This window comes from Dicentrarchus labrax, unplaced genomic scaffold, assembly GCF_905237075.1.
Source record: "Dicentrarchus labrax unplaced genomic scaffold, dlabrax2021, whole genome shotgun sequence".
In the NCBI taxonomy this organism is placed as follows: domain Eukaryota; kingdom Metazoa; phylum Chordata; class Actinopteri; family Moronidae; genus Dicentrarchus; species Dicentrarchus labrax.
Window position 1 is genome coordinate 12,823,190 of NW_026136716.1, and position 23,105 is coordinate 12,846,294.

Genomic DNA, 23,105 nt, shown 5'->3' on the forward strand with positions numbered 1-23,105 from the left:
CTTTAATGCACCATAATATTGTGGAAATGTTGTTTATGTGCTGGATTGTGGTTAGAAATGACTCGAAACAGCAGCATTACTCTCCAGTTTCCTGTTTAAAACGTCCTCTCACTGCTATTAAAGTGAACCTCAACTGTTTTCGCAGAAGACATTATTCGCATGTGAAACGTTGGATTGCTCTGCACAACAGGTTGCAGTGAGAGAAAAAAATGTAAATTTGCCATTTTACGGGGGGGTTACATGCCAGACAATTTCTTGGCCGGGACCAGTTGCCAGGCAACCAGACTGGACATTCGAGAAAGTTATTGGTCCCAGCCAAGAAATAGTCCGGCACATTCAGTTTTACGCTTTCGTTTCTGTATGGATTAATAAGACATGGTATTTTTTTTTAATTTTTTTTTACCTTTAGACAGAGCAAGGCTAGCTGTTTCCCTGTGTTTCCAGGCGTAATGCTAAGCTAAGCTAAGCCGTTGTTGGCTGTAGTTTCATATTTAGACAGAACAGTGGAATCAATCGTCTTCATTGAACTATATGTCTTAATACATGTCTGGAGGAGATCTTTAAGAATAGATCCAACCGCTTTCAGAATAATTGCAACTAGCTTACTTTACTATCTAAATCACTGGAATAGTGACAGAGAGTTATTAAGAGTGTCTAAAAACGCTATACCTCATTACTTTCCGGGTATTTTTGCCTTTGTTGCTTATCACTTCCTCCCACATCTGTGTTTCCTGGCCCTCCCTCACGTATGCTACCACAGGAGAAAATTCCACATGAATAATCTCTTAAACAAACAATCGGGTGATTCATGTGTCCTCTTTACAGTAATCTAACGTCTGAGCATTGTGTCATACAACCACCTTTGACCTGAGCTGTGTTTGTGTCTGCAGAAACCACCACGCCGGCCGACACCGCCACGCCAACTCTGCCCGATGACATCGAAACCACCACAGTCCCCGTCACGACTACAGGTGAGACCTCGCAATAAAGACATGCTGGATTAATAAAGTTATTAGGAACTGTAATAATACAGAGGAAAGCTGTACAGGCTGTAGCTGTGAATGCTTCTTTACCTCCAATGATTTCTCATGCCTCTGTGCCCTTTTGCTCTCGCTCTTCCTCTCTCTTTTTCCTTCCTCGCCGCTCTCCACCTCTACAGTAGCCACCTCTCCTCCATCAGACAGCGTGTGCGACTTTGACCACGGCCTGTGTGGGTGGACGCACGACCCCAACGCCCCTCTCCTCTGGTCCCTGCACAGCAACGGTAAGTCTCCTCATCAGTCATGCGGGGATCCTGCATGACTCACCGCCGCTGTCTGGTTAGCTGAACGACTCAGAGCTGCTTCAGGGAAGTTTTTTCTCTTCTCAAGCAAGCGTTCTGACGGACAGTGACCTGCAGGGGTTGTTTACAAAATGTTTAAGCCTGGTCTCACGTTTAGGTCTGGATTTTTAAAAAACAATGCAGTTAGCAGCTCAAGTCGACCTCTCCCAATTTTCTCCTCAGTTTGTGTGTCAGCTGCAGTATGTTTGCTGCAGAGCTTTTCTGTATGCAGCTGTAAGGACAATTTCATTTGGGCACGGAAAATTGCACAAGCACAAATGCATTAAGTTTATTTTATCAACTTCACTGGGTCTAGACAAGACACTGTTTTCTATAATTAAATGGAGTCATTCTCCCTGTGCATCTTCATTGAGTCCCTTTTTTCAATTTGATTAAAATAATTCCTTAAATTGAAACCGGTCTAATTTGGCAGCAACATTGTCTGCCAGCCACGCGGCTCTATCCGAGCGAATGAGATTGAAAATGAATTGAGGGACTCAGTGGGAAGGAGACACCGCCACCGATGCCGTGTCAAGCACATGTGACACACACCAGCTCTCCAGAGCTTTCGCTAGGCCCCCACGTTTAAAAAATGCCTCGGCAGGAAAGGGGTTAAGACCCAGTAGCTCCAATTAAGTTCAGAGCAGGAGATTCCAAAGACGAGCAGTTATTCCCAGCCGGCCGTCGCTGCCCCTCCATTACCTCAGGCACATCCCAGATGATGCTGTGTAGACTTCCATCTACTTAGACACTCCTTGAAGAAATAATTATTCATTTTCCCGTCATACACACCCACGGATCAAAAGTGCAGCTTTTGGCGTGTTATTAAAAGCTACAGAAGACGTTTCCTGCTGGGTTTTGGGAGGGTTTTTTTTTTCAAGTGCACTATTTATAATTTTTCATAGGCAGGGTAAGGGATTGTCATCCAAACCGTATTTTAAAATTCACTGGTCTTGAGCAAGCGTCCATGAAAGGTTCAGCATTTCTGCAGCTGGAGAGAATTAGACGAAAAAAGGTTCAGTGTGCCAACCTTTTTTGTCAAGTTTTGTGACGTCACCTGGGTCATGTTCGGCAGGGATCCCGCTGCAGACGTTCCTGAAGCGTGACCCATTTTTAGGTCAAAACCATCTCTGACGGGGGAAGGCTTCAAAGCGGTTTCTTTCATCATGGCCGGATCAGGAAGGGTTGCTTAGATTACCCAGGTTGTGGCTTTCATGTATCATTTGCAGCCGTTTTGACACGCCACGCCTGCCTTTGATTCTCCGTGGATGTCAAAGGTCAGAAATCCCAGCCAGCACAGGATCATTATTTCACTGCTATCAAATCACTCTTTAATCCTCTGTAGAGATCCTTTTTCTCATGTGGCCCAGAAACCACGATCCCTTCACCTCTTGACCTCGGTCACCAAACTAGTAATTAGGCACAGGGGTGGAATTAGCCAGCGTATACTGTATTACTTGCGTTAATATACCCCTGCTAGTAAGAGCGTGCTAACTAGGCTGTATAGATTGAATCCTTGTTTGCTCCTCGCTGCAGGAGATCGCTGTGAAATGGATTAATAATGCTCTGTTGTGCCGCGTATGGCGAGGCAGTCTCGATTATGAGCTGTCTGGCGAACAAGAGGCACAACAATGGGGGGTTCGCCGCAAGACGCTGCGCTTCGACGTGAGGAAGAAACGACGGGAGAGGCTTTGGTCCACACATTAAAATGAGTGATAAAATGCCTGGCGGAGTCACAAATATGTTTCACTCGCACATCCTCTCTGGGCGTGCGCACACACACAGGCAGCCTGTACACAAAACAGCAGTGTCATACACAACAAGGGAGCACACACACACACACACACACACACTCATTCCAGGGCAGCCAAGGGCCAAGGGACATACTGTCACACACACACTGTCTGAAGTGTCACACACAGGCAAGTCTGGGCGTATGGCGGGCAGAGGGGAGCTGTCAAGTCGGAGGAAGATTTGTCCCTCCAGATACTGCTTGTCGGATCTGCCGCACACACACACACACACGCACACACACACACACACACACACACACACACACACAGCCAAAAGGTTATCGACCCAGTCACTCAATAACATGAGCATGGCTGCGCTAAAAACTTACACCCTTACTGCAAGGTGCTGTGGACAATAAGCAGATGCTGCACTAAAGACAAAGCTTGTGGTGTTACCGGGAAACTAAAACTAAAACAGACGCTTATATATTCTGGAAAACACCCAAATGCTCCCTGATTTGCCTCGAACTTTTTCCTTGCTTGTGAGACAGAGAGGCACGCTGTTGCTCCGACAGACACACACACACACACACACACACACACACACACACACACACACACACACACACACACACACACACACAAAATGCATGATAAAGCAGGTGATTTAATCTGCAGATTGTTGATACTGGACATTTTCCCACAGGGCCCACTTAAGAAATTCTTCCACAGACGCCTCTTTGAGTCACTCTCTCACACATACATAAATGGGCACACACACTCTCATACATACTGTAGACCCACCAATCTTACTCTCTCACAATGGAATTCATGTCGGCATCCAATTTGCAAACTAAACATCCTCTGGTGTAAACAAACGGAGTGGCGTGCGTTTTGTTGGACTCTTCCGTTGTTTAAGTCGTTCACCTGGAAGGGAATGAAGAGAAATAGGCCCCGAGGGCCTTGGCTGGAGTTCTGGTAGCGCTCTATGTACGAATGACGCTCTCACTGGACCTATTCTTCTGTGTGTTTATATTTGTCATATCCCTATTGTTTGGTGTGACTATTGTGCAGTAGTGATCCCGTTCCTGTTAGCAACTGGTGATTAGTTTCTTTTTTGTTTAGGAGTCATGCTGTGCATATCTGCAATTGTGTGAAAACACATACCATACATGGTGTGCAAATGGGTATATATATGTGTCTAGGTCCGCCAAACAGTGATGATTAATGATTATAATTGTGTGACTGTATGTACACATAGTGTGTGTATGTGCTCCATCTGTGCCTCACAAACTCATTCCAGCAGCATGCATTTACAGTGGATATCAAAAGTCCACACAGGCTTTCAAAATTCCTACTTTTTACTGCCTCGAGGGCTGAAATGAAAATCCATTAAATCTGGCTTTTTTTCACTTTGGTTTGACTGTAGCAACCAGCAAACTCAAGGTTAAAACAAAGCTCTGCTCATTTCTGGCAATGTGTTAAAAATACTAAAACAGCTCGGTTGCATATTCTCAAATGTCGATGTTTTTTATGTTTCACTTGATCCCATGTATCTTTGAGTTTATCCAATTGGGTTTTGAAAGAGTTTTAGTCCAAAATTCAGAGGGAAAATATGAAGATCACAAAGATCACAAAGTCTGTAGCACATCTGGATTCAGGAACTTTTCTCTAATTTCAAAGCAGAGGAGCTGAAAGCGTGTGTGATAGTGTACATTTTACACACGCTTATTCAGAGTAAGACAAAGTAACCTTTCATCCCACTGTATCTCCTCCAGAGCTCAACAGCTACCTGTACATGGACGCCAGCCTAAAGACGGAGCAGCAGCAAGCCCGCCTCGTGAGCCCTGTGGTGGCGGCCGACACCGGGCCCCTCTGCCTCCTCTTCTCCTACCAGCTGTCTGGGGACGCCCAGGGCCACCTGAAGGTCCTGGTGCGGGACGCCCACAACGATGAGACCGTCCTGTGGACTCTGAAAGACGATCAGGGTTCTGTCTGGAAGGAGGGTCGCACCATCCTGCCTCGCTCCCCTAAAGACTTCCAGGTAAGAATAAACCCACAGTTTGGTTTTTTTTTTCAGTTTTTCTTTACTGGTATTAAAAAGCGAAAAAGCAGACAACTGCAAAAGTCATAACAGCAATGCTATGAAAGCATCAGACTTCTGGCAAATATCAGCGAGCTATATTAAAGTATGTCTGCTTGATAAATAGGTATCTGGGTCAGACATTTTATTATACGACTCCCCAGAAAGAGAAACATATCTTTAATGTCTTCATCTGTGTTGGCTATAGAGAGACGCATTCATCTCAGAGCATATGAAAGTATCACTTTTACCCTCTCTGTCACCTTAGGCCAGGTCTGACTTCAAAAACAAGCTAAAGTAAGCCATATAGTCTCTATTGGCTGTGTGATTGTTTGGGGATGGTTGCGCATTTGTCGGAGACATCACAAGCAGTTAATGTTCTCATAAAAAAGTCAGTTGAAGACGCTTGCAGAGAAGAGGAGGATGATTGCAAGTGTTGAGTGCAACTTTGAAATCACAGGCGCTGTATTAAGTTTTTATCTTCTTTCTCCTCCTCCTCCTCCTGCTCCCGCTTGTTCCCGTTCTCAATTGGCCTCCACCCCCTCCCCCCCTGCTCCCCTGTTGCCGTCATCCTGTCTCCGTCTTCCTCTTCCCCCTCTTCTTTCTCAACTTTTACCTCCTCTTCCTCTTCCCTCCCCCCTGTTTTGGCTGCGGCGTAGGTTGTGATGGAGGGTTTCTTCGTGCACAACACCAGAGGACACATCTGGATAGACAACATCCACATGAGCTCCAGCATCCCCCTGAAAGAGTGTACACGTAAGTCACACGCACACACACACACAAACACACACACTTTGGGACCTCACATCCATCCGCATGACAGACAGGGACTAAATCTTTTCCTTCTACAAAAATATAGAAAAAAATAAACAAACACACGAATCCCGTTGACCCGCCAGCTGCCTCTCATCCACTGTCAACTCCACCATCGTCTCATCGTCTCACCCTCCATCAATCTGCCTCCCTCCGCTTTTAGCCTTAAGGTCCTTGAACAGTGACACACATGACATGATAAACACCCCCACCCAACCCCGCCAATCCTCCCACCACTCCCTCCGCACTCCCATCCCAGTTTTTCGGAGACAGCCGCTCCTTCCAAAGAGCCCACCAAATACAGAGATGAAAGGAGGAAGGAGAGGGAGGGACAGCGTTTATTCCGCCACAAAAAAAAGAAAAGAATAGAAGAATAAGAAAACTAGGCCATAAACGCCCCGTGGGCCCCTGCGATGCTAATCTATGTTTCATTAGATTTCTCTTCCTCTCCTCCTCTCCCTCTATCTCTCTTGCTCTCACTCCTCTGTCGTATTTGTAAACAGAGCTTTTCCCGAGCTGTCAAAGGGAATTACTAGACAGGCTGTTTCCCAAGCAAGTTTCTGGGTGCCTGGCGTGATCCTAGCGCCAGCACAGCCTCCTTAATCTGGCCCGAGCAGGGGCTTTGGAGAGGGTCTTAAACAGATCAGAGACCGAGGCCGGGGTTCTGAGCCAAAAACCTGCCGTCATCACTTCTGACTGACGTCCAGTGTGCTTTGGAGCTGGACCGCAGTGGGGAGCAGGCAGAGTGTAATTGAGGGAAAGTGTGTGTGTGTGTGTGTGTGTGTGTGTGTGTGTGTGTGTGTGTGTGTGTTGGGAGTTCTTAGCTTATGACAAACACTTCTGTTTTTGTGTGTTTTGTGTTTGCGCTCTATCAGTCATCTTTGTGTGTGTGTGTGTGTGTCATGCGAGTCTTATGAGAGTACAGCAGCACAGCAGCTTGGAAGGCAAAGATGACAACACCCCCCCCGTCTCCATGCTGCTGTGTTTCCTCCATCCCTCTTTTGCCGCTCCCAGAGCATTCTGGGATGTTGCTTATCACCCAACACAGTTGAGTTTTTCACAGTACGTTGGCGTTCCCGCCAAAAGGCGCCAGTTCCCAAGTCGCTTTCCGTCTTTCTTTCTCTGTTACCCACCCCCCTACACACACATACACACACACCAGTTCTTTGTGTTTTGCATTCCAGGCAATCAAAGTGAAGGTTCTGCTCCGTGCATTTGCAGCAAGCCAAAAAAAAAAAACCCTGCCCGCTCCAGTTTAACTGGACTCCACAGATAAACAACTTGAAATGCATGAACTTTGCAAACACACACACACATACACACACACACACACACACACGTAGCCTATATGCTCGCAGCACAGCCCATCTCAAATTCCCAACGCACACAATGCGCTCTGTTTGAAATTGCATTCTAGCAAAGGAGCCGAGTAAATGCCATAATTCATGTGAGTTATCTGAGGAATTAAGTTAAATTTCCTCAGGAGGAGTTTGATAGTCTTGTGACATTTGTGTGACATTTGGCTGACTTTTCCCTCGTATTTAAAGTTATCTAACAGTTCTCCCTCTCCCTCTCTTTCTGTTCCTGTCTCTCTATGTCTGCCCGACTCTCTCTCTGTCCTCACAGAACCCTTCACGGCTTTTCCACCTGAGAATCCAGGTGAGTTTCACTTTGGTATGACGTCACTTCCTCTCTGGTCTTGCTTCCTGCCCGTTGGTATGCACTAGCCTGGGGTTTTTTTGCTTGGTGGCACTGAGTCGTGTAAACAGTCAGCCCAAAACCCCCAACCACACAGAGACTGAGTCTGCTAGAGCTAATTTTTTTAAAACTAGTGATTCATTGCATCCTCAGCAGCATGTAGACATCGCCAAACAAATACTAAACCCCTCGCTAAAAATCGGAATTATTAAATTTCCAAATACAAATTGAATTTTTTCAAACTAGATGATTTCTGTCATGTGTTTCTGTGCATTAGTTTTACCTCGTCAGTCTCAGCGGAAACAAAGGATTAGTCTCAAAAGAGCAAACTCTGCGTGCAAGGCAAGCTAAATCAAGCACACCTCATGGAGTCAGATATTTGAACAGAGCTACATATTCTCAGTTCTAGGCTGCCTGACACAGCCTGAAGGGTTTTAAATAACTGTCTGCCTCATGAAAAATATTTAGAGCATCCTGGGGGACTCTATGAGATTGATGTTAGTGTTTTAGCATCTCATAATGTCTTCCAATAAGATAAGAGCTCGGCGGTTTCCAGTGCGAATGTGATGTGTGTGCACTTCTTCGGCTTTTCGAGCCCCCTTCCACCTTCTCACACGGAGTCTCTAACCCTTGACAAACACGCACAAACACACACATTATTATCGCCGCACACAGACACACCGGTGTCCCCAGTGGAAAGCAATCAGATAGAGTGACTGAGCAGCGGCAACCACTGGTGTCTCTCTCTCCTCTCCCTAACTCAGCTCTGTCTAATGAGTGTGTGCAGTGTGAAGTAGCAGGAGCACGCACCATTTCCCTCTGTAATTATGTGACATGGTCCAAAAATCAGGATGTATTCAGCTCTGCTTCACTTTCCCTAGTTCAATTTGACATTCTCTCAGTCTCACAACTCTCAACATCTAGTTTGGATGGGCGCATGTGGGCTTTATTTTTCAGTTTTGTCAATGTCTTCGGGGGATCTTTTTTTTGCATATCAGCCTTGGATAGTCGAGTAGAGGCTTCTTGGAAGGTGGTTAGCTGGTTCTTACCAAGAATTTGAGAAGGGGGTTCAAGCCAGGGGCAGCAGCGTAGAGGATCTGTGGAGATAGTCTCCAAGGAGACAGAGCTTGGCTTGAGGAGGAGAGGACTGGCCAGGAGGCTGATGCATGAGAAAAAGGAAAAATGAAAAAGCAGGAACAGAGAACAGGATAAATTATGTACTCAAAACAAATCTGCCAACTCGAGCCAGCTAAATAACAAATCCCAATCCAGCATCAGCTCAGAGAGAGCTCTGGAACATTGGATTCCCATGTGGTGTCCGACTGATTCTTGCATGGTTCTGAGACTTTATCAGGGGGCTGTTTGTGACTTCCTGTGCCAAACAGGAAGAGGAAGCTCCTTAATTCAATGTGTGTGGGTGCTTTTATAACTAATTATTTTGGCTTTCGTTTCACACCAAGTCATTTCATTGGAGCTTTGAAAAAATTTAATTGCATTGCATTTGATTGGATCAACCATTGGACCGATTTCAAGCCAAATCTCTTGATGATCTTGGTGTGAAAACTTGTAGTCCAACTGCAACCCAAGCTACATGAGAGAAATGGATGTATTTTATTTCTTTAATTTTTTGGCCTTGGAGATTTATTTATATTTTTTTGCAACTGGCATGCTTGTGCATGCTCATATGAGGTGCACGCCTGCTGTTCGTATGATGAAGACCAGTAGGGATAGAAAATAGAGAATAAAATGTAGAAAATAAACAAGTGCCACTCCTCTCTTTTCCCGCTGGCCAATTATTCTGTATCTCTCCACCAGGGGGAGGCGTTCCTGTGCCTCCCTTGCCCATCCACTGGTATTACATTATGGCCGCCGGGGGCGCCCTCCTTCTCCTGGCGGTGGCCATCTTGGTCAGAGCCCTCTGTTGCTGCCGACAACACCTGGCCACCAAGAAGAGCCAGCTGTCAGTGGCCTATCACAGCTCCTCGCAGTGCTTCCAGTATTCTAACTGGTCCTCCAGTATGGCCGCCCCAGGGGTGGAGCCTGTCCTGACAGTGAGGTTGGACAGCCGGGACCGACACCGTACCCTCTGCTGAAAAAGAAGCACTTAGCCGCGTTGTGTTTGGCAGAGCAGGACGCCAGCTTGTGATGTCAGTGGCAGTGTGTGTCGTGATGCCGCAAGATTGACAGAACAACCACTCGACAAACCCCCCCCTTCCCTCATTTAGTTTACAGTTGCAAGGGTGATGATGACACAGACATTGTCCTAAACTGCCAAGTGAAAATTTGCAAAGAATCACTGTGCTCTTTCTCTCTCTGTCTCTAATGGATGTAGCTTCGGTTGCTGTTTTCTTCTTTGTTCCATTAAGGAGGTTGTTGTTGACATTTCACACTATGCTGCTCCTGATGAGAGGACTGAAGTCTGAGTAAGTTATTTATCTGAACAGCTTGTTTCGGACCATTGAGTGCCGTCTGGCTCCTCATAACCCCAACGGTCCTCCTGAAACGACCCCAGCATGGACATACACACAGACATGTGTGGGCTGGGAAGAGGAGGCGAGGGTGGGGGGGGGAAGTCGAGCTGATTCCGCTGCGAGAGCCAGCCAGAGCTGCCAAACCACAGGCTAAAAACAAGACCCCAGAGACATGAGGAGCTCTGCAGTGCTGAGAGAGAGAGGAGAAAACTGTTAGGCTGAGAGGCATCCAATGTGCTAGCTGTGGAGATGATCTGGCAAGCCCCAGAAAATAAAGCTCTTGGTATCTCTGTAATAACAACACGAGATAGCTGTGATACGAGTTGTACCAGTAGTGAGGGTGTGAGGAGAAAAAAATCCTTCCATTGTCCTTTTCAACAGAGCATGTGCACATTTAAAAACAAAGGAATGCAAATCCATCATACTTTAAGTCCTGCATCACAAATGGAGATAACCAGCTCGTTTGATTGAACGTCTTGTCTTCTCCTGATAAAGGCATCAGTCAGTGATGGATGCAGCCGTCTTCAGTGTTTAGTGTTTCATCTTGATTCTCTGGCGTAATAAAGCACGTTGTTCCACTCCCCATTTATGCTTCGTACCACCCACTCTCGTTGTTCCCCATGTCTTTGAGCTGCCCAGATGAAAGCCACGCCGTTGTTGTGTTTTCAGTGGGAATATGTGCTTGTTGTTTTTTTGGGGTTGTAAATAGACACAGCTGTCTGCCATCACCACTCCTCTCTTGATTTATACTCCTACAAATCCCACAATGCCGCTGGACCAGCTGGAAGCCATAAGTGCAGTGTTTTGCTGTATATGTGCACCCTTGAGAGGGATCCAAGACGTTATGAAAACCAGAGCAGGGCTCCAGCTATTGATGGTTCCTCCTTTAGTGCCATATGACGTCTTGAATGGCTATTAACACAAAATAAGAAATAGCTAATGCACTTATTACTAATATTTAACATATCTGGGATGGAAAAGCCTATTTTATTGTGAAATTCCCCAAAAGTCTGACTGAGAAAGACAAATTGGCACCAATTTCTCTGTCATCAGTCGACACAGAGGTGAGATTTGACACGAGCTCGGTTTAACACCCAGGATTGAATGAAATTGAGGTCTTAACTCCGCAGCTTAACGGGCCGTGCTTTTTGTGATCTGTCACACCCGCAAGTATCCATCACCTGCTAGCCCACAGCTCAGCAGAATGCACCTCGATTTGTTGCCACAATTTAAAAGCTGAACTTTTCTCTCCAGAGTGGGAAAAAAAGGTGTCTCTCTGGCACACTCTCAACGTGTGCTTTTAAATCAACTCGGGCAGGAGGGAGCGGACACCCTACTGGTCCATCTCGACACCCTTACGCTCCAAGCCTCTAATGGTTGTAATTAGTTAATGGACAGATAACATTTATTAAGGCTGCGGTAAGCACTTTTCCCTCCCATCTACCGCACCTCCGTCGCCCAATCCGCTGCCAAATTCAGTTGCCCTGGAAACAGCATTAATAACGCCATTGGCCATCAAAGACCTCCAGATCTAGACGTGTGCCTTGCCAAGCAGTTACTCCCACTCCTGCATGCTTGCCAAGAGCAGCAAAACACACACTCAGAGACACAAATGCACACACACAAAAAGTGAAAAGAAAACTCATCTAAAGTACACTTGAGCTGTTGGGCTCAACTAAAGTGCCGCAGCCATTGCTAGTTTTACCACACTTGTAATCTTCTAATTCAGACACTTACACACGGATCAATTTTCTGTTCACACCGCCTGGCAGTGCCTCGAGTTTCACAGAATGGAAAGTCACAAGCACTTCTTAAATGTTGACATTTTGTTGCCCTTAATTTTTACTTTTCTTTCCTTTGATCATCTTATACACCACTCTTAAACTTGACAGTAAGCGTGTCGATGATTTTAATGGTGATAACGATGGGTAATGTTGATTATTTGATGATGACATGTTTGCATCTTTATTCACGCGGAATGAACAGTCTTATACCATCAGTATGCTATGTGATGACTGTGTGTGTTTGACAGGAATGTATCATAATGATCTTTCTCTATTAATAAAGTCATATTTTTCTATTATTCCAAGACTTATGTGTGTGTACGGATTATGGCTGCAACTAACGATCATTGTCATTACTGATTAATTTGTCGATCATTTTCTTGTTAGTTTGGTCGTGTTTTCCAAACCCCAATGTGATGTTCTCAAATCAAATGTCATTCTCTGTAGTTTTGTCCACAACCCAAAAATATTCAGTTTACTGAAAGAAAAATATTCACATTTTGAGAAGCTGAAATCGGAGAATGTGGAAATTTTAGCTTAAAGAATTATGATTAATTGATTATCTAAATAGTTGATTAATTTAGTTGACAACTAATCGATTAATCGACTAATCGTGGCAGTTCTAGTATGAATGCTAAATATCTGAAGTGTCACAATGTGCACCAGTAAATTTGGTCAAATTTGACCAGTGCCACCTCTTGCTGCTGCTTGTTAGGATTACAAAAGGTATTAAATTGGAACCAGAAACAGCCAAATACTCATTAAAAATAATCTGACAGAAGAACCATACATGTTGCAACTTGAGTCTGAGAATGGGAGATGAGTCTCTTCCCCCACCTTCGCACCATCTTTTGGTGCACTTGCTGTGTAATAATTATGTGTAGTATTTGCTTGATGCTTACAGACCTTTGTTTCCTGTGCTTCTCTCTGACAGTTAAGAGACCAAACGAATTTGGAGATGGGCGACTTTTCAGTGGCAGAGACCCACTAGGTGGAGGTAAGGCAGTTTGATCAGTACTACTTCATGTTTTCCCATTTCCCACTCGCAGCAACACATTCATGGAAAAAGTGCTAATGTTTGATGAAATGCTCAATCTCAATGTACTAAATGTAGTTCATAAAACTAACTTTTCTAATCTGCTTTCCCACTTTCCTGTCACAGTTTTACATTTCCCTGAGTGGAACACAGCATCCCCGTCATCGGAGCCTCCAGTGACCCGCATCTCCGAGAAGGACAACTCATGGTTGTACACCCTGGACCCCATCCTGGTCACCATCATCGTCATGAGCTCCCTGGGCGTCCTGCTCGGGGCGGTCTGCGCCGGCCTCCTCCTCTACTGCACCTGCTCGTACAGCGGCCTGTCTTCACGCTCCTCCACCACCCTGGAGAACTACAACTTTGAACTGTACGACGGCCTCAAGCACAAGGTCAAACTGAACCAACAGCGCTGCTGCACCGAGGCGTGAGGAGGTCGAGAGAGTGAGAGAGGGAAACACAAAAGGGGGACGGAACGAGAGCGACGGCCATTTTGTGAAAACCTCTCACTATTTTCTTCATTTCCCTCCAGTTCACTTTAGTGTCAGTTTACTTCCTCTGTGGTGCAGATCCCTGGACACACGGACAAGCCACTTTTTAACTCAAATGAGAACTCGGAAGACGTGGCACAGTCCAGTGTAGGTCGGTTTGTGGTGAACGAACCAATGAGAGAAAGACTGGGGTTACCCAGATGGATTGCTCCATTGCGGGGATGTTAGGCCTCAAAAAATAAATATCTACACATATCAATTACAGACTCCTGCTCCACCAAAAGAGAAGTGTTTATAAATGCATCATAGATTTGTAAGAGGTCTAGTTTTGAAACTGGATACTGTAAGCTACACATACTGAGTCAGAACACATTGTGTTGGAAAGGTGGTAGGTTAGGAACGTGCTTATAGAAAGCGTCTTTTTTGATCACATGTGAACACAGTGGCCTAGAACTTAGCTCCCTTGTGTGGCCCGTTGGTTTTGTTTTTCTGTTCCGTCGTAAATTCTGCTACCTATCAGCCTCAGTTATCCTCTTAGTTCCTGACAGTCTGTGGTATTTTTAGTCGCCGACGACGTCCATCCAGTTTGTCTTTCTACTCGGCCACTCTCTGTTTAATGTTTTCGTTCTGGCCTATTGCCAGTCTGCGATTGCAGATTAAAAAAACAGGCGAAGAAAGTGTATGTGTGTGTGTAGAGGTGGGGAGGGCGGGGGACGGGGGGGCATTTTAACACATTCTTTTTGACGACGGAGAGAGTTATTGTTAGATTTAGTTGTCGGAGACTGTTGTAACTGGTTCCTGTCAAAGAGAAGGTCATGTTTACATTGTGGTTAATGGTGAAAGGTCAAGGAGCTTTGGTCGGTGCAACCTATGGATTGCTGGTAAGGGCTGAGACTGAAAAAAACCACTGAAGAAACAAAGAGAGCGTGAGAGAGACTATGACTGACAGAGAGAGCACTGAAATCCCCCTGCCTCTCTCTCACAGGGGCGATGTTCTCCCTTTCTTTCGTGAGGACATTAAAAAAAACAACAACAAATGGGATCAGAAGCGAAACGCACAGCCAGGAACAGCTCTTCTCAATCGACAGACCGTGTGCCCCGGACACACGACAAGCCTTAAAAAGCGAACTGTTCACGGGAATGTCGAGAAAGGAACGTTGAGGCGACAGCAGGACAAGAGAGGGAGGTATCCGCCTCTCTCTTTTTACATGTGGACCTCAAAAGCCATGATTTAAAGGACCTACCCCCCTCCCATCCTCCCCACCCTGACTCACACGTACACACAGATCACACCCCCATCTCAACCTAATGGTTAATTGTGGCCAATTTTCTCAAGTTGTTTTTTGTTTTCTTCACGTCGGCTCTCGCACAGCAAGGCAGAGCGTGTTTTGGGACACTTGTGAACCAATCGGAAAGGGTCTTGTCGCGCACACTCTGAATGGACTCACAAAGCCATGAGAAGGAGAGAAAAAGTCTCAGAATTCCCTCCCACGCACATGCACATATACATACAAACATTGCTTCACTTGTATATACAGATGTGTATACAGAACATGAATACACACCATCTCAAGCAAACTGAGAGGCACTCAGACCTACAAATGAGGGGAACAATGGCTGCTGCTGAGACGCCTGAGGTATATATTTGAAAGTACACACACATTTCATCCCATTTACCATCGCCATGTACACACACACACACACACACACACACACACACACACACACACACAAGCCGTCCCTCTCCTCTAGAGGCCCGCTTCTCTGGACCCCCACTGACTCTTTTCAAAGTGCCTTGGAGCCTCGGGGATCCAGCTTGCCTTTGGAGCCAGTATCAGATACAGTAATTTGACACTGACAGTGACAGTCACAGCGCCCTCTTCTGCCTGGGAGGACCAAACAAACATAAGAAGGACAGGATCCCATCCCCCCCACCCCACCCTTTCGCACTGCTCGGACTGCTGTTGTTGTTGTTTTAAAGGGGTCTTTGTACAGAAATGCTCTTTTTATGATTGCTATTATAATTATTGTTATGATTATTTAATAAAGGATTTATACCATACTGAGGAAAAAAAATTTCTTACTGCGATACATTTAGAAAATATGCAAGAGAAAAGTTTTCTTAGTATTATTGACATTGCTGTAGTACTTGTGGACACAACTTAACACTTCCTGTCCAATTACCCACAAACTCCATCTGAGACTTAGAGCCAAACTTTCACTTTTAATTGCTAAAAAGAATCCACACAGGGTATCACACACACACACTCTCACACACACACACACACACACACACACACACACACACACACACACACACACACACACACACACACACACACCCGCTCTCTCTCTGTCACATACACATACATACATAATGCTGTGTTGTCAGCCTGCTGCACTTGGCCTCTAATCTCGCCATGATGTCCCATTAGTCTGGACCTCTGGTGGCCCTCATTTAGGAGCTTCAACATCAAAGCTTTGAAGTGCCCGTCGACTCAGCCCACACACACACACACACACACACACACACACACACAGACTCATACAGTACACATGCAATTACTCTGCTTCTCTTTTATACAGCTTGCTGAGTCTCCCACACACGGTTCCATTTATCCACATAAACTTTCCTCACCTAAATGCAAACCATGCCAGCAAATACGGCACAGTTTCAGATCCAGAGTGGGATATCTTTGACTCCTAGGGGTCGCCAGCATGGGGGGCTTATGATGGCTGTTACAGTCGTGACTTGAAAGATTAATGACATTGTCGAAGTTAATGTTGCATTTCTTAGCTTAAGCATTCCTGAAATGTGTTTTTCCTCACTGAAATAGACTGTCATCATAGCTTATTAACTACAGCAGCGTTTAACACAACTTTTGGTTGGTAGGAAATGGAGCCTGTAGCACAGGTACCACATCATGAGCTATACAAAGCAGAACAACACGTGTTGTCGCTGCACAGCGATGATGGCAGTGGCTGTTAGCATGCTCCGGTCCGTGACATAGCGGGCCAATTACCGCCTCTGAAAAAACATAGACAATCCCCAGTCTGCCGGAGGAGTGCGATGCCATCTGCTCACAGGTTTGATTGATCCCGGCAGAACAGTCACGACCACATCACACGAATGAACGCCGACAGGAAATTACCAAAGGAGCCAGATTGTCATTGTTCCATACCACCTCTTGTTTTCACAACCAAATTATTCTTAATTTTTTTTTTTCCCTGGGAGTGTGTGTGTTACCCAAATGTTGTTTTTCTAGGTTTTTATCAGTCTGTAACGGCACACTGCAGGGGCCCTTTCCTTTAGCCGTCAGATCAGAGAGTTCTTTTGCCTCTGAAGCTGAGGCGGCCTTCAAAGAAAAAGCTCTGGCACCCTGTAAGTCGATAGGCCAGATTGCGAAGGGAGCCGATTTGAGGGTCGCGCTACAGGAAGTGACTGAAACACACAGCTAATTAATCTGGGGATTATGTAATCAAGATGGAAGAGAGGGCACACAGGCAGCACATTAGTCATCATGGTTAGGGAGGAAACTTTGTTTGGTTTTCTAACTTAATCACTTAGTACTTCCTTTATATAACCCCGAAGAGGCCTCTAACAGTGTCTAAAGGTCCAGTGTGTAACATTTAGGAGGGTCTTTCTGGCAGAAGTGGAATATGATATGCATAACTATGTTTTCATTAGTGTATAATCACTTGAGAATGAGAACTGTTGTGTTTTCGTTACCTTCAAATGAGCCTTTTTTATCCACAGGGGGAGCAAGTCCTCTTCTGTGGAGCCTGCCATGTTTCTACGGTAGCCCAAACCAGACAAACCAGATCTAGATCAGGTCATTTGCCGTTTTTGGACATTTCCACAGTAGTTTCTAGCTCGCGCTTGCTTGTGAAGCAAAGGAGCTCTGCAACTACACCACTAGATGCCACTAAATCCTGCACACTAGTCCTTTAACACATAGACGCAGCTTGTGCTATAATGGTGCAGAATATTATTAAAATAGAATTCCCAGAAGTGCTTCAGAAATAATTTTGAATAAATTCAAAAATCCTCCATATCCTCCTCCTTGCACCTTCAGTGACACTCTGAAGAAGAGAACCACCTGGAGACTAAAACCTTACATCTCTTTCAACAGCATCCAAAGTGCTGTCACAAGCCGCAGCAGCGTTGCATACACACATGCACATGCAGAGACTGACAGCGTGCTTACATGTTTCATGCAGACACACACACACAGCAACGTGCACCCTCATCCCAATGGTCTTCCTGGGAAGGGGGCCCAGATAATCTTGTCGGGCCTGCCAGCGGTTCAAAGCACCTATATGGGTCAGAGTGGGGAGGGGGTGTGTGTGTGTGTGTGTGTGTTTAGAGGATGGAAAGGGGCTCTGTGGCAACTTGCCTGCAAATGACGACAGACCCAATGACAACAAATGCCAAAGTCTTGTATAAACACCAGGCAGACCATCACTTTCCTTCCTCCATGACATTATCATCTCACCACCACCAGAGGATACTGCCTCAGAAAACAAATACATGGAGGAAATGATTGGAATGAGAAAAGCTCCATTCAGAGCTCCGAACTAGGCCAGCTCTCTTGTCATTGTGGGGCAGCACAGAGGAAATTAACTTGATAAACAGATACTGAGGGTGGTTTGATGCTTTTGGATGCTACTAGACTGGAGCTAATTTGGGTGGAGAGCTCTGGATCCGATTTCCCAGAAGCCTCTCAGAGATTTGGGGAGATCATATGGTACTGGGCAGTGAAAAGACTCGAACATTTCTTCATGACTGAACTTTTGTTGTGGACACGCGACGTGACCAGTGGTCCTATGTGGTGGGCCACCTGTTCGCTCCACTTGGGGCTGCTGTGTTTGCAGTCACAGTTGCCCTATATAGCGCAAGAAACTTGTTATCAGGCATGGTGGGAGGCCTCTCGCAGTGGGTCCAACCATCTGTCTGGATTGCTTGTGGGTGAGTTTGAGTGAAGGTGTTGCAGGTGCTTGACGTCAGAGACCAGAACATTTTTTTTATTACTCCAGTAGAAGCCCTGCTTCAGAAATTCTTTATTTTAAGAAATGTATTTTTTAATGGTTTAAGGTTTAAGGACTTTGTGGACCGGTTAGTCTTTTATACCACAATATGACTATCTGCAATTAAATAAAAGCATTGCACCTCTATAACATTGTCAGACTCACAAGGGACAATTTTAATAAGGGATCAAAATTGATGATGCAGAAAACAGAGATATTATTTGTTTTATTCAACACATTCTTCTTCCTTGTCAATACCTGGTGCCTACATTACCCACAATGCAACCCTGACAGTTCAGTCAGATTTCAGGTACGTTTGTAGCGAATTAAGTAAGAAGTAAGAAATAGTCTTTAGCTACAGGCTACAGAGGTAGGTATGGTTTATACAATTTCTTTCACATATTCGCTACCTGTAATCAGACTTTGATGTGTAAGAGTTCCCCCTTTAATGTAGACCAGGAAGTCACATCACATTGCACGCCGAGATTTATAATTTTTTTGTTTCCTCACGCAGGGTTTCTGCAAGTTAAATTTTAGACTTTTTGAGACCATTATAAATGCAATTCAAGACCTATTTTACAGCCATACGTGTAAAAAAGTACAAGGGATATGAAGGAAAATCTGTATTGGTTTCATGTCAGTTTCGTTTTGTAGTTGCAGCATGATTCATACAAATCTTTCCCCAAAACACAGTTGAAAGCGAGACTAAAAATGCAACTTTTGACACAAAACCTTAACTTAATTAATACAATACATTTTTAAGACATGTCAAAATCATATATAAAATATTTTAAGGCCTTCACTTCAGATTATTGGATTTTACACTAGACTTAAGAACCTGCGGACACCCTGTCACATACAAATAAACCAGGATCCTGCCTTCAACATCCAGTCCACCCATCAGTGATTAAGTCCTGAAAGTTGTGTTCAGGAGGAAAGAATGATCATTGTGTTGTTGATCTAAGGAAGAACTGATGATCCTTAAAAGTTTGAACACAACCCAACGCTAAAAACAGATCAAATAAGTTCTGTGAGACCTTTATCAATTTGAACTCTTGAACCTGAGAAGGAAAAAAAAAAACACCCAAAAATATATCTGTCAATCACAAGTTAAGTAAAGGAAAGCTGTTAGTGCAGCAATCACACTTGACAGGTTGTCAGGATTTGGACAAAACATCTTAAAGCTTCTGTAATAATCTGTTCGGCACTGGCACCGTAGACAATTCTTTACTCCCAATCTGTCAAATGATTCCAACAGAGCTGAGTTGCCAAGCCTGTTATTATTTGAACAAGCGTGTCGATAATAAAATGAAAAACAAAGTTGTATTTCATGAAAAGTGGTAATCAATTAACAATGACAAAGGCATCACGCTTTCACAAATGCAGCTGGGGCAGATTTCAGAAACAAGCAAATAAACAGCTGCGCTCATCATGATTCACTCTCGCTGTTATTAAAAGGGGGAAGAAAGAAAGGAAATAAGAAATAGAAAATTATCTGAATGTCTGTTGTGTGAGGCTGCTACCCAAGTTTAGCATGTAGAGTAATTGAAATGGCCTTCTCATAACTTTCTCTTCAAATTAGGGCTCTTTCATTATATATTCCATTGAGGCGATAATCAAATTCAATTGCACTTTGAGACCCATCTGTTCCAAAATAATTGACGATTCTACCCTTCAAAAAAACAACCTCCCGAGTCTCCTCGGCTCTGCACATAAATCTCCTCATCTGAATCAAATTAGCTTCACAAGTAACGTGTGTTTACGAAGCGGCTTTTGTAAGAACACCCGCCACATTTCCCCTTTGATGAGTTTGGACACTGCAGTATGATGTTGGCTGAAAAGCAGCCGTAAATAAAAGAAAAATATACGAAAGCACTGAATGTTTTAGTTTTTTTTTTGCCCCTAAATATAGAAAAAGGTCGGCACATTTAGATGGATACATTTCTTATAGCAGAAAAAAACACATTGATCTTGTAAAAACTGTTCCCATCATTTCTTTCACTTTATTTATACATGCATTTCCATTATGGCGTGAAACTGCAGCTGTCAGTCAGCAACTGTCTTGTTGTTTTCATGAATTGATCATAAGCAGTGTAAGCTGTGAGGAAAAGTGATGTGGCAGAGAGAGATTATGTGCCAGTGAGGCCAGTGCGGATGTGAAGCCTCAAGAGAGGAGAGCTCTCTGTGTTTGGTTAATGTGGGATGGAGCTCTGAGCTCTGTGTATATCCTCAATCCTCTGAGTGGGTTGCTGTTGATGGTACGGGTTATATTTTATGCCTTGTAGGAGGTGGAAAGTGTGTGTGTGTGTGTGTGTGTGTGTGTGTGTGTGTGTGTGTGTGTGTGTGTGTGTGTGTGTGTGTGTGCGCGACAGTAATGTGGCGACATCCTTCTCTCTGTGATAGTTCTGTACCGCGGAGCTCTGAGTAACTGCACCCAGGAGAAAGCGGATTTACAGCCTTATTCAACTGTGCTGAGCTCCAGTTAAACATCATTCAAACCGCCAACTTAGCAATCCCTCTCTCTTTCTCGATATCTCACCACACACACATAAACACCCTTTCTTCACATAACACACAGGCTCCCACTGAATGATGTCATGGCGGTGGATTCATGGGACATTTGCTGTGAGTGTTCTGCAGATTTATCTCGGCGCATTCCTCTCATTTTTCAACGCCGTATTGTTTTTCACCTGAATTATTATATCGGAGGGGTGAATCTTACCGTTGCACAGGCTTGAAACCCCTACACTCCCAAAAGCTTCGGCACTGATGCTCAGAAATCTCTCATAAAACGTGCAGTGGTTTAGAAACAGAGAGGGAGAAGGCAGTAAAAAGGAGAAAATACACTGTATACAAATGGAACAATAGTTCTGCAAATAAGCAAACAGAGCAGGGAGGAAAGGGACCTGCTCAATTTGCTTATCAGTCCCTCTCAAGCTACAGTTTGGGCCCTTGGAGACATAACAGCATCAGGCCACTGGGGCACAAGCAGGGAGTCGAGTAAACACATCGTAGTAGTATAAGCAAGCTACACAAAAGGCCTTCCTCCCATGACCAAGGCCACACACAAAGACGCAGCGCTGCAGTTTCCATATATACACTGGGAAGAACAACAAACAAGCAAGCGAATCCACTGACAAATACTCCTGCAAATATCAAATCAATATCGCGTCTTTACTTTTGCAACTGTTTGGACTTCGTCATCATGGGATTATTTGTAACAGTAATAAGTCTCAGAGGATGGAGCCAGGGGAGCGTACGCCACCTGCCCTCTCCTCTGAACACACACAGGGCGGGAAAACAACATGAGTGGGTGGATGGGTGGGTTGCTGCAGTCTGGGTGTGTGGAATTGCTACTACACCTGCAAGGATGTTTGTATTTTTGCCCGCATGTATGGACTTGCTTGTGTTTTACATTAACTGTGTGTGTGTGTGTGTGTGTGTGTGTGTGTGTGTGTGTGTGTGTGTGTGTGCAGAGATTTAGTTCCAATGTGTCCTCCCACCTAGGCCGCTCTGAGTTTTTGGTTAGAGGCCTGTCTCCTTCACATTTAGTTGTTATGGAAACAAGAGCGGCTGCAGGAACAGCATTAGCATGGGTGTTGTATGTTAGTCCTATAGAGCATGGCAAGCTAAACACAGCAAGTTCAGCAGGTCAAATTACAGCATCTCTCTCTCTCTCTCTCTCTCTCTCTCTCTCTCTCTCTCTCTCTCTCTCTCTCTCTCTCTCTCTCTCTCCAACTTGCCAAAAATAAGAAGTATTGTACTGGATTGGGTGGATTGCCTCCCAGATTTATGTAGAAGTAAAAATACAAAAGGTTTTGAAAATTATGCGCATATGAATTCACTTCTGCACTGCTTTTCACCTGGATTTTCCACTCATTTGTGTCCAAAATAGGATTATTTAAAGTTAATACTGAGAGCCTTCCTGCTGCACATTCTTGTCTCCTGCTGAGTTTTGACTGGTGTCAAAAAGATTTCAATTAAAAAACAGCTCCCATAACTCATGAATATGAACTAAAATCTTCTGTGTGAATTCAAGGCACAGTACATACATACAGTAAGTGTGTTTCTTATTGGATCACTGTGTCTCCGTCCCTCCCACCAATCTGCGTAGTTGCATGGTGACGAAAAGGTAGCCTTTGACACAAAACACACACCACCAGCAGCACTGCAATGTGTCTGAGAGCATCAGTTCTTCATCAGCAAGAAGATGCTTCCAGTATTCCCACGACCCCCAACCAAATAAATAACCCGCCCCCGCTTGATACCAGTCAGAGTCCTTGTCTCCAGATGCTCTGCCTGCATTGCATCTACCCGCAAGGCCTCCTGCTCCCCCCTCCCCTTCCGTATCCACACTAAAGCCTTGAGGAGGGCAACGCTACCTGCATAAAATCAGCACATGCGCATGATGTACACACACACACACACACACACACACACACAGACCACCACATGCACACAGCCATGATGGATGGCCTTCCCCTCTTGGTAATGCACAAAAGCATTATCCGTCACCCTCCAGCCCAGAGGAAAGAGATGCTCTTTTAAAATTGACACTCTGCTCCATGCCAGCGCCCCCGCCAAGCCCACGTGCAAGTCACCCCGGCTGTGGAGCTACTCATGCAGGAAGGTGCCTCCTCCTAATCT

At 44.9% G+C, this 23,105-nt stretch overlaps 1 protein-coding gene across 2 annotated transcripts in view; it reads left to right on the forward strand.

Moving 5' to 3' along the window:
* The window catches only part of nrp2a (neuropilin 2a), a 64,104-nt gene extending 48,612 nt beyond the window's left edge, over positions 1–15,492 (forward strand). Inside the window, exons 12-18 of one of the 2 annotated variants that reach the window (XM_051428228.1) lie at positions 891–971; positions 1,160–1,264; positions 4,833–5,098; positions 5,797–5,893; positions 7,577–7,609; positions 12,838–12,900; positions 13,066–15,492. In XM_051428228.1, coding sequence (XP_051284188.1) covers positions 891–971; positions 1,160–1,264; positions 4,833–5,098; positions 5,797–5,893; positions 7,577–7,609; positions 12,838–12,900; positions 13,066–13,370 — 950 coding nt within the window. In that variant the 3' untranslated portion in view covers positions 13,371–15,492. Of the gene's footprint in view, positions 1–890; positions 972–1,159; positions 1,265–4,832; positions 5,099–5,796; positions 5,894–7,576; positions 7,610–9,463; positions 12,203–12,837; positions 12,901–13,065 lie in introns of those variants that run through there. The other variant, XM_051428229.1, reaches the window with a different exon arrangement.
* The last annotated feature ends 7,613 nt before the right edge of the window (positions 15,493–23,105 follow it).